The sequence below is a fragment of the Panthera pardus genome, unplaced genomic scaffold (genome assembly GCF_024362965.1).
Source record: "Panthera pardus isolate Hobbes unplaced genomic scaffold, ASM2436296v1 HiC_scaffold_13, whole genome shotgun sequence".
NCBI classification, from domain to species: Eukaryota; Metazoa; Chordata; class Mammalia; order Carnivora; family Felidae; genus Panthera; species Panthera pardus.
The window spans coordinates 110,669,051-110,681,312 of NW_026526688.1; the positions used below are offsets into that span (position 1 = coordinate 110,669,051).

General features: G+C 35.4%; 1 protein-coding gene across 6 annotated transcripts in view; it reads left to right on the forward strand.

Moving 5' to 3' along the window:
• ZGRF1 (zinc finger GRF-type containing 1) overlaps window positions 1-12,262 on the forward strand; it is a 91,205-nt gene that overhangs the window by 14,699 nt on the left and 64,244 nt on the right. For 5 of the 6 annotated variants that reach the window (XM_019417911.2, XM_019417902.2, XM_019417930.2 and 2 more), the window contains exons 4-6: window positions 2,121-2,180; window positions 4,400-4,585; window positions 4,906-7,180. In XM_019417911.2, the coding sequence (XP_019273456.2) occupies window positions 2,121-2,180; window positions 4,400-4,585; window positions 4,906-7,180 (2,521 nt within the window). The remainder of the gene's footprint in view (window positions 1-2,120; window positions 2,181-4,399; window positions 4,586-4,905; window positions 7,181-12,262) is intronic. The other variant, XM_019417921.2, reaches the window with a different exon arrangement.

A 12,262-nucleotide genomic window follows, 5' to 3' on the forward strand; every position in this document is an offset into this window, starting at 1 on the left:
GACAGTGGAGAGAAAGGATGATTAGGGAGAAATTATGAAAATATTATAGAATCTTAAGGTCTTGGATGTGAAAGGTGAGAATTCACAATGACTTTCAGGTTTTTGTATTGTTTTTATGGTACTGAAATAGGATATCTCAAAAAGAAAAAAAGCAAGTTTAGGAGGAAAAATTAAGATTTTGAGTTCCATTGTTTTGAATTTACTGAATTTTTTCTGTCCTAGGAACATTTAAGTAATTGTCTCTAGAGACCTGGAACTCAGGAAAGTTCTGGGCCACTGATATAGATATGTTAGGAGTATGTAACACTTAGATATTTGAAATTCCTGGAGTGAATACATTCATCTATTCATTTAGCAGATATTTAACAGCAGAGAACCTGTTATGAGTTACACACTATTGAGAGAGCAAAACACATAAATCCCTGACTTATGGAAATAGCATGGAGGAAAGAGACCAATAAACTAAATGAATACATATGGCTAGTGAGTTAGGCAAACAACAAGGAGTAGGGTGAGCAAGGGTGAGAATGGAGATAAAGGGGATTATGTAAGCCTTACTGGTCATTGTAGGAACTTTTGTTCTTATTCTTTGGGAGCTGTGGAGACATTGGAAGGATTTGAACAGAAGCATGACATGATCTGGTTTGTGTGGATGATATCGCCAAAGGATGGAGTAGAGAATGTAAAGAACAGAGGGGAAAAGATAGGGCCTTTGTAAACACCAATCTTTTAAAGAGTTGTGTTGAGATAACATTTAAAAAACTTTTCAATTCACCCATTTAAAGTATTCAGTTTAATGGTTCTTAGTATATTCACAGAATTTTGCTGACCATTGCTACAATATAATTTTAGAACATTTGTCACCCCTAAAAGAAATCCCATACCTATTAATGGTCACTACTCAGTATCCACCTCCCAACCCTAAGCAACCGCTAATCTACTTACTGTCTCAATAGATTTGCCTATTCTGGACTTTTCACGTGTATGGAATTGTATAATATGTGTTCTTTCATTGAATGACTACTTTCATTTAGCATGTTTTCAAGGTTCATCTATGTTGAAGCATGTGTCAATACTTTATTTCTTTTTATTGTTCAGTAATAGTCTATTGTGTAGATATATCACATTTTATTTATCCATTCTTCAATTGGTATACGTATGAGTCATTTCCACTTTTTTGGCTGTTATGTGTAATGTTGGTATGAACATTTGTGTGCAATATTTGTGAAGTTGTGAAGATCTATGTTTTCATTTCTCTGTATATATATCTAGGAGTGGAATTGCCGGATCACGTGCCATCTCATGTTTAACCTTTTAAGCAACTGCCAAACTATTTTCCAAAGTGATGGAAACAGTAATATTTAAGGGACTAGTGGAGAAACTGGTATAAAAAATGTCTAGAGATAACAAGGAGAAAGCCAGAAAGTTATAACTACCTTAGTTTCCTTTTTCTCCTTCAAATTTTATTCCTTATACCTCATAAACAAGTATCCGTCCCAGTGCTGATGACTTATTTCAAGCACTGATCATCTCCCTGGTGCTCTGTGCCACACCATTACCATAGTCTCTTTACTCATTTTGCCTTCTGTTTTGCCCTCTAATACATTCCAGTTCTGTTTTCTTTCCAGTTCCATCCCAGATCCTTCTGGTAGAGATTAAGTTTGTGAATTCCTTATATGTATACCTTTGCTCTCTTGCAAAGACTGAATAGTTGCTTAGGAAACATTTGAGATAGATGCACTTTTTTTCCTTGTTTTTGTTTTTTGTTTTTTTTTACTTTTTAAAAAATGTTTGTTTATTTTGAGAGAGAGAGAGAGTGAGTGTGCTCAAATTGGGGAGGGCAGAGAGAGACGAGGACAGAGGATCTGAAGCAGGCTCTGCACTGACGGCAGCAAGCCCAATGTGGGCTTTATCTCATGAACCATGAGATCATGGCCTGAGCTGAAGTCACACTTAACTCACTGAGCCACCCAGGTGCGCTGAAATACACTTTCTAGTCCAAAACAAAGTGGGTAATTCTTTCATTATATGATTACTTATGCAACAACTTTTGATTTGCTGTTTATTGAAGATGTTTAAGAAAAGCAATATTATATTGTTTAACATTTGTTTTAATACAGGCAATTTTATATGATGACAAAGGAGAATGTTTGGAGAGTATATTTCTTAAGTGCCTTGAGGTATTTTAATGTTTCTATCTTATTTTTAAGTTATCTAAATCTCTATATTTAAGTTAAAAACATCTCTTTTTTTCCTTTATGAATATTGTCAAATACTGTTAGTGTTACTATTAGTGTTACTATAGTATTAATTATAGTTAGTACTTATTGAACATTTATTATTAGCCACACTCTGTGCTAAAAACTTTTAGATATTGTTTCATTTAATCTTTCCACAACCCTGTGATTTTTATAGATTAGGAGTGCAGTACAGAAAAGTTAAGTAACTTGCTCATGTTCATAGAGTTACAGTGGTAGGGCTGGGATTTGAACCCAGGAAGTGACCCTATAGCCTAACTCTATTACATGATCTTGATAGGCTGAGAACTACAGTGGGAAATATTTTGTGAAATTATTCCTATTTATAATATTTTCTCAAATATTCTCTGTTTTTCCCTTTTGGAGGGAAAAAAAAGGGAACTAAAGGCATATTTCAGTGTAAAGAATAAGGCTATTAAAGTAGGTCATTCTGGGTTCATGTCCCACTTTCAAATGCTTCCTAGCTAACCTCTCTCTGTGTCTAACTTCTCTACTGTTTATAAAATATAGACAATAGACAGATTTCATTGTGTTGGTCTAAAAATTGGAAATAATGTATGTGAAGTGCTTAGCAGTTTAGTATGGTGATTCTAAAAGTGTTAAAATGCATATTCTTGTTATCATTGTGTTGATTTTGACCATGGTGTTAAATCTTTTAAAATTTTTAAAGAAAAAAATTTTTAATGTTTATTTATTTTTGAGACAGAGAGACAGAGCATGAACAGGGGAGGGGCAGAGAGAGAGGGAGACACAGAATCTGAAACAGGCTCCAGGCTCTGAGCTGTCAGCACAGAATCCGATGCGGGACTCGAACCCACGAACCGTGAGATCATGACCTGAGCCAAAGTCGGAGGCTTAACCGACTGAGCCACCCAGGCGCCCCATAAATCTTCTAAAATTTTATGTGATATTAATAGTGGTTGTGGTATCTTTATATTTATCATAAAGAGGAAAAGCACTATCTCCATAGATGCTTAATTGGGCCTAACTACTGTTATTTCATTTTAAATCATTTACTAATGAGTAAAGACTAAGCACATTGTCTGAGATAATACACAGATTTTGTGTATTACCAGGGGTTAATAATCTTATTTTTATGCTACAGAGATGGTGGCAGGTGCTATGTTTTTTGGGGTTTTTTTATTAAAAAATTTTTTTGTTTTTAATGTTTATTTTTTGAGAGAGAGATTGACAGAGTGTGAGCAGGGGAGGGGCAGAGAGAGAGAGGAAGACGTAGAATCTGAAGCAGGCTCCAGGCTCCGAGCTGTCAGCACAGAGCCCGATGTGGGGCTCGAACCTACAAACTGTGAGATCATGACCTGAGCTGAAGTCAGACACTCAACTGACTGAGCCACCCAGGCGCCCCTGTTTTGTTTTTTAAAAGTATTTTGTTTATGGGGTGTCTGGGTGGCTCAGTCAGCTAATCATCCAGCCTCAGCTCAGGTCATGATCTTATGGTTTGTGAGTTCGAGCCCATGTCGGGCCGTGTGCTGACAGAGCCTGGAGCCTGCTTCGGATTCTGTGTCTCCCTCTCTCTTCCCCCTTTCCCCACTCACACTCTGTCTCTCTGTCTCTCAAAAATAAACATCTTAAAAAATATATTTTGTTTATTCAAGTAATTAAAATGCATTTTTGGATTATGATTATTTCAGCAATTTCAGTTAATTTATAATATTATTTCAGTTAATAATTTATAACAATATTTAATTTGTAATAATTATGAGCATACAATTCATCTGAATTTATAAGAATAAATATATAATTGCTATTTAATAGCTCTAATTTAAAAAATTACATTTAGTTCCTGGTGAACTCCTTGAGAGAGGGCATACTTGTGCTGCTTGTCATTGTACCTCCTGCATGCAACAAAGGGTCTCATATGTGTATTATTGGATACATAAATTGGTGACAATTTTTTTGCTGTATTGTTCTTTTTTGTGCTTCTTAACTAGTACATAATAATAAATAAAGACTTAGTTATCGATTCATACATTTAACAATTATTTATCGAATACCTATTGTGTCTTGCCAGTAGTGTTAGTGACCTACTGGAACACATAATCCAATAATTAGATATATGTGATTTTGAATTTATGTTTTAGAACTTATTTGTTCTTTAAAATGTATTGTTTAAAATTTAGGTGAAGCCTGGAGATGACTTAGAAGGTGACCGATACTTAATCACAGTTGAGGAGGTTAAAGTTGCTGGAAGCATAGCTATTAAGCAGGATGTCAGTAAAGAAGCACCAGAGTTAAGTCCAAGGACGTTTCTATCCTCTGGCCGATCCCTTGGATGTCAGCCTGCTGGTTTAAAAAGGAAGTTTACTGTAAGTTTATCTGTTGAAAATAATAAGTCAATATATATTTATAATATTGTTCCAAGAAGTAGTGAATTTGAAGCTATTGTACTCTATATCATTAAAATGGTACTTCATAGTATATGTTTAGGTTAGGGAAGTAAACCTTAATTAGAAAAATCTTAATACAAATGAGCATTTACATTTTAATTTAGCAGATTTTATATCTTTATTACTGTACCTGGTAAAACAGACTCCTTTTTTTTTTCTTTCCTTTTTTTTTGAGCCAGTTCATTTTACACTTCCTTTGTAGATAATGGGACAGCTAATAATTGTTTTAATATTTTTAGGGTTTTCAAGGACCACGTCAAGTGCCAAAGAAAATGATGATTACGGAAAATGGTGAATCAACTGCATCACTTGAGGCTAAGAAACCTGGCCCTAATTTTCTTTCTCCCTTGTACAGCACACCTCCTTTGTTTTCTACTGCTGGCAAGAAAGATATAAATAATATGCCAATAGACCCTGAGAACATTGTCACTTACAGGAATAGAGAAGCAAATGGCTTACGTTTTTCTTCAGTTGTCTCTACTCCATCTTTTAAGAGTAACCCAGAAATGCTATGTGAAGAAAATTATTCTTGCTTTCCTGCCTGTTCTGTAAATAAGCATTCAGATTCTTTACTGACCAATGAGGCCATAAAAAAAGATGGTTTGATATCTCACTGTTTGGGAGTTTCACAAAACGTCAGAAGCAAAGCACATATATTAGCTCTTTTGAAGTCCAAGTCAACTATGTGTAAGGAGCTAAATTCTGGGATTACAGAACATCTCCCTCAGATACAACTACAAGGAAGTATAAACATTCCTACTAAACCAAAGTGCATAATTGAACAGAAAGAGTGTGCTGACGTGAAGAGCACAGAAAGTTTACACGACCAGCATCAATCAGAAAAAAACGTGAGAAATAAAAGCCGGTGGGCCATGTATTTATCCTCACAGAGCTCGCCTGTACATTCTTCTAGTGAAGATGGAAATAATATAGAAAGGAAACCCAAGGCCCAGGGAGACAATATAGATTTAAATTTGAGAGACCTTTTGGTACAAGAAAAGATACAGTTCTTTGAAACATGTGCTGAAGAGGGTAAAAAGTATAATGAAGACAAGCCAGTAGATGCTAATGATCAATTTTGGGATCAGGAAGTAGAACTGGAAATTCCTTCATTCTGTGAAAGCAACCATATACCAGTTACCTGTAGCAATGTAGAGAATGATGGCTTATTATCCGAACCTGACATTCAAAAAAATAATAAAATACCTGTTAATGAAAATGACCAGATGTGTCTAAAAGGATCAGTTCTCATTAGAGAAAATACTCAGGAGATAAATATATGTGGAACACCAGAAAAGGAGTACAAACAGCCAGTGTCATTTCTGCCAGAATCTGAACATCTACAGATTGAATCTTCTAGAGGTAAAAATTCTAGGGTCTCTGATGACTTTACCAGCATGCTTTCTAACAGTAATACTGATAGTGAAAGTCTTAATAGTATTCCCAAACCTATGAGCAATGTAACACAGCCACTTGTGGAGGTGACTTTTAATCTGAACAATTTTGAAACCAGTGACACTGAGGAGGAGTCACAGGAAAACAACAAAATTTCCCAGGATTCAGGGAGTCATGTAAAGGAAACTTTGGTTAATGACAGTAGTCCAGATGTTCAAAAGAGATGTGAAGATATAATCTGTACAGAAGTTGGCAGTAAACATTTGTCTCTCTTAACGTCTATTGGGGATAAACCTACAAAGACATTTCCTATTAAAGAGACTCTTCTATCACAATTTTGTGATAAAGCTTATGTGGGTTTTGACACAGGACCTTGGAAAGCTGAAAACGTTAGAAAAGGAACAGAAGAGTACAGTGACACATTAAGCAATTTTGACTCATCCTTAGAATGGACTGATGATGTATTTGTAGATAATAATGAAGATGCTAATAAATCTATTCAAAAAGTGAGAATTAACTATGATACTGCTTCACTACTGAGTAAATCTAAAGATGTCAGCTCGAATTTACATATTCCTCATTTAAATATAGTCATTAATCAGACTCCTGAAAATAGCCTATTCTCAGACCAGGAGGAGCCTCAGCCTTTTGTTATGGGAAGTAATTTAGACAAAAACGGTGAATGGGTTTTACCATCAACTTCTAGCAGTGATATCAGTATCCAACAATTAAATGTCAATCAGAATCACTCTGAAGAATGTGTTGCACTTGATAAATCAAATACCCAAGTTTCTAATTCTTTGTTTTACCCTCTGGGAAAAAAGCGTCCAATTTCCAAAGACACAGAAGCGTGTATTCCTGAACCTGAAGATTTGGGAAGGATTAGAAGTTTAGACCATGACCATATTGATGTAGAAACTGTTGGAGAAAGCAAACAATACTGGAATATTCCTAGAAATCCTTCAGAACTCTCTGGATTAGTAAATAACATTTCCCTTTTACAGTCATTGTCTGAACATAGTACGGCTTTAGAAGGCTTGGAAATATTGAAAAAGAAAAATACAACCTTTAAGCAACAAGGAACTCTGCAGACATATGAGCCAGACAGCAGTCCTGAAGGTTAGATTGGTGTGTTTGTTTTGGATTGTTCTCTGTATAACTGTAAGGATGAGAAGTATTTGCTTTGGAGGCTACGTTAAAGAATTACATGGTATTGGTGCATCTGGGTGGCTCAGTCGGTTGAGTGTCCAACTCTTGATTTTGGCTCAGGCTGTGATCTCACGGTTCGTGGTTTTGAGTCCTGCGTTGGGCTCCATGCTGATAGTGCAGGGCCTGTTTGGGATTCTCTGTCTCTCTCCCTCTCTGCTCATTGTCTCTCTCTCTCTCTCTCTCTCAAAATAAATAAACGTAAGAATTACATAGTATTTAAATAGGTAATACATGTACTTGGTAAAATCAATTCTAATAGATAATCTAGTAAGTTCTACTGCAGTCCCTCAGTCCAGTCCTCAGAATTAGCCACAGTTTCCTTCCAGGATATCCTGCAAATGTTTTATGCATATATAAACATATATAGGCATATATAAGCAATGTGTGTGTGAATACCCATTCCTGTCTTACATTTTTAGATGTGTGCTAGAAGATGCTTTTTTTTTTTTTTTTTTTTGAGAGAGAGCGCAAGTGAGCAAGGGGCAGAGAGACAGAGAGGGGGAGAGAGAAATGGGGCTCACACTCACCCAAAGCAGGGCTTGAGTTAATGAACCCTAAGATCATGACTTGATCTGAAGTCAGAGGTTCAACCGACTGAGCCACCCAGACACCCTGCTGGAAGATACTTTTAAAAAATGATCATGAGTTCATATTGATATCTCTAATTCCAGTTCTAAACCATAGGGTTCTTCCTGTCCTTCCATTTCATGATTATATTTCTTTACTTCTAAAATGAGAAGGGGCCCTGGTTCCAACAACATCCGTATATTTACTACCTCAATTCTACATACAATACACATCAAATAGCTTCCAAATTGTTATACTAGTATCACTACTAGCAAAAAACCTTTACAAGTTTGTGAAGTTCACAAATCCTTTGATTTTTTTGTTTTTTTGGGTTTTTTTTTAGAATGTATCCTGGGAATATAGATTTGGAGTATTATGTTCAAGTTACTTGGGTTACTTTTCTTTACTGTGATTGTAGTATCATTTGATGTAAATATAGTTAAGTTTATTGTTTATATTTCAGTATGAGGGTTTTTTTGTGCAACCTTGTTGATTTATTTTTATTTCTGACTATGTAAAATATGAACCTAGTTAAGAGTCAAAGCTGTATAAAAACATAAATTCATATGCCTTCCTTAAGCCTTTTATCCTGTTCTTACTCACCTGCTATATGTAACCAATATATCATACCTGTGTTTCTTTTTTGCAAAAATAAACAGCTCCATGTTTAAATTCTTGTCCCTCCCCCCCGCCCCCGACACACACATATTCAACAAAAGACAGTAAAGTCTGTATATTCTTTAGCACCTACTTTTCACTTAATATATTCTGGAAATCACTTCATATCAATTCATAGGACACATCCTCATTTTATTTGTTTGTATCTGTGTAATACTCCGCTGTGGATAAACCATCATTTATGCAACCTGTCTCCAATACTTTGCTATTACAAATGTGACAATACATAACCGTGTGTGTGTGTGTGTATTGCATATTGTTTGAGGTGTGTCTTCAGGGCAAATTCCCAGTAGGTTTGCTGCGTAAATGCGTGACTTTATTAGATACTTCAAAATTCCATCCATTTTGTAGCCCTGTCAGTAATGTATGAGAGTGCTTGTTTCTCTAGTCTTGCCAATATAGTGTGTTACCAAGCTTTTGAATTTTGCTAATCTAATAGATGAGAAATGGCATTCAGTATACTTAAATTTGCATTTCTCTTACTACAAGTGAAATTGAGCATCTTTTCTTATGTTTAAGTATCATTTATGTATCTTTTTTTCATGAATTTTCTTACCCTTTTGTCCAGATTTTAATGGGTGTTGTTCTTTTTATTCTCATTGATTTGTAAGAGTTCTTTATATATTAGAGATACTAGCCTCTTATCTATGATATATGTTGCAGATATTTTCTTTCGGTATGGCATTGGTCTTCTGACTTTGCTTATGGTATGTTGCCAACAGCAACATTTTTTTTAAAGAAAAACTATTATAGAACATACTAGTAAATATAGCAAATATTATATACATATGAATGTGAATGAACAATGTACTTTATGATATTCAAAGAAAAGTTAAAATTGAATTCTTATTTGAATATCTCAAGGATTCCTGAGGAAAATAGGAATAAATTATTATATGTACTGATATGTTTCTTTAAGTTTGTTTGTTTATATATTTATTTGAGTGAGAGAAAGGGGTAGAGAAAGCACAAGTATGGGAGGAACAGAAAGAGAAGGAGAATCCCAAGCAGGGGCTCGAACTCACAAACTGTGAGATCATGACTTGAGCCAAAACCAAGAGTTGGCCGGCTTAACCAACTCAGCCACCCAGGCACCCCTGATAATGTTTCTTTAAAATGTAGTTGTTTGCAATAGCCAAATTGTGGAAAAAGCCTAAATGTCCATCAACTGATGAGTGGATAAAGAAATTGTGGTTTATATACACGATGGAATACTACTTGGCAATGAGAAAGAATGAAATATGGCCTTTTGTAGAAACGTGGATGTAACTGGAGAGTGTTATGCTAAGTGAAATAAGTTGTACAGAGAAAGACAGATACCATATGTTTTTACTCATGTGGATCCTGAGAAACTTAACAGAAGACCATGGGGGAGGGGAATGGGAAAAAAAGTTGGAGAGGGAGGGAGACAAACCATAAGAGACTCTTAAAAACTGAGAATAGGGGTGCCTGGGTGGCTCAGTCGGTTAAGCAGCCGACTTCGGCTCAGGTCATGATCTCATGGTCTGTGAGTTCGAGCCCCGCGTCGGGCTCTGTGCTGACAGCTCAGAGCCTGGAGCCTGTTTTAGATTCTGTGTCTCCCTCTCTCTGACCCTCCCCTGTTCATGCTCTGTCTCTGCCTGTCTCAAAAATAAATTTAAAAAAACGTTTAAAAAATTTAAAAACTATAAAAAAAAACTGAGAATAAACTGAGGGTTGATGGGGGGTGGAAGGGAGGAGAAAGTGGGTGATGGGCATTGAGGAGGGCACCTGTTGGGATGAGCACTGGGTCTTGTATGGAAACCAATTTGACAATAAATTTCATATTAAAAAATAAAGTAAAAATAAAATTTAATTTAATTTAATTTAAAAAATGTAGTTGTTTGATGGCAGTTGATAGTTTGTTTTCTAAAAATTAAAAAGAAAGAAGAAATTTTAATGAAAAATAAGTAGGGGTAGATATGATTATGTAATATCACATAAGGATGTAAATCCCTAGTATGAAGACTTGAGAATTATAGAATTTAGTTTTAAGAAATCTTTTTTCTCATCAAGTTAAAAAGAGGATTGCAGTTGATTCTTCTTATTTGTGGTAGTTATATTCTATAAAATCAACATAAACACTGAATTAGTGAAAAATGAGTCATTGCTTTTAGGGGTAGATTCCTTCAAGCCTCTGGTCAAAGCATTTTCATCAACTGATCAAAATCTTGTTTTTATCTGTGTTTCCATTTGAAGACAATATATATTGTTGATCCATTAACATTGAATTTGTAGTGAACAGCACTATGACTAATGTCTGAAAGAAACCTCTGTCTAGGGGCGCCTGGATGGCTCAGTTGGTTAAGCGTCCAATTCTTGGTTTTCGGCTCAGGTCATAATCTCAGTTTGTGAGTTGGAGCCACACATCAGGCTCTGTGCTGACAGTGCAGAACCTGCTTGGGATTCTCTTTCTCTCTCTCTCTCTCTCTCTCTCTCTTTCTCTCTCTCTCTCTCTCTTTTTCTCTCTCTCTCCCTCTCTCTCCCCCTTTCTTTCTGCCCCTCCCCTGCTTGCACTCTCTCTCTGTCTCTCAAAATAAATAAATAAACTTAAAAAAGAAAAAAGAAACCCATCTAACATATGTTCTCTCTGTAGGGACATCACAGCCTTCTTGCACTTAGCAACACTAGACAGCACTATGCTTAGGGAACATTTTAAATAGCACAGTCCCTTACAAAAAGCCCCCAAATACAAAAACATGGGCTAAGTAGATGACAAAAAGGATACTTGTTTATAGTATGAGAGCTCAAGAAGGCAGAGTGTTGCCTTGTTCTACCTCAGCTGGGAATGTATATGTCGGGCAACTTATTTTTTGTAGTTCTGTATGTCTACAAACGACCTCAAAAACAGGGTATTGATTTGGGGTTTCTGAATAAATTTTAGTGCGTAGGTAAGATCTGTGAGTAAGGAAGATTAACTGTATTTGTTTTCTGATATAAATGTATTTCTTCAAAAAGGAATGTTGGTTTTCTTAAGACAATCTGAGGAAATTAATACAGAGTTAGAGATGAGTCAGTTTTACCACCAATTTAGGATGTGTGAATGTGTTAAAAAAAAAAAAGATTTTCTTCAGTAGGTTAAAGTTTTTATGAGATAATTGAGAATAACTTTGAAATGTTAATTTAGAATTTTATTCTTGAGTGAAGGCAATCAAGGAAAACACACCAATTTTCATGCAGTGCATGAAAATCTTTTTAAAAATAGCATCAAGTTCCAAGATCCACTTATTTTTATTTCATTTAATGTATTCTGAATTTTAACAGGAAAATAATGAAACCATAAATAACAATTGACTAAAAAATTATAGTCTTGGTGACTTTAGAAGGAATTGAAATGATTGAATATGCACTTTTCTTTAAGAAAAAAAAAAATCCTATTTTGAAACAAGGTAGGATGGCCTGGCCACCATGTCCTTTGTATTCAGTAGACTTGTCAACTTCTTTCCGAGTCTTTTTACTTGTGCCTTTGGTCTCAACACCTTTACCCCTGGCATAGCTGGTGGCTTTTTCTTATATTCAGATCTCAACTTAAATATCACTTCCCACAAGAGAGCTTTCCAATCATCATATCTACATTAGTCTCTGTCATATCAACCTTTATGATGCCCTTTTGTATCATAATCTGAATTTATGCGGTTTGTTTATTCTGTGGCTCTCTCTTTTCAAGGGACTGCTGTTTTCCCAGTGTCTGGCATAATACACTTTGGAAATAATTGAAGTTTTTTTTCT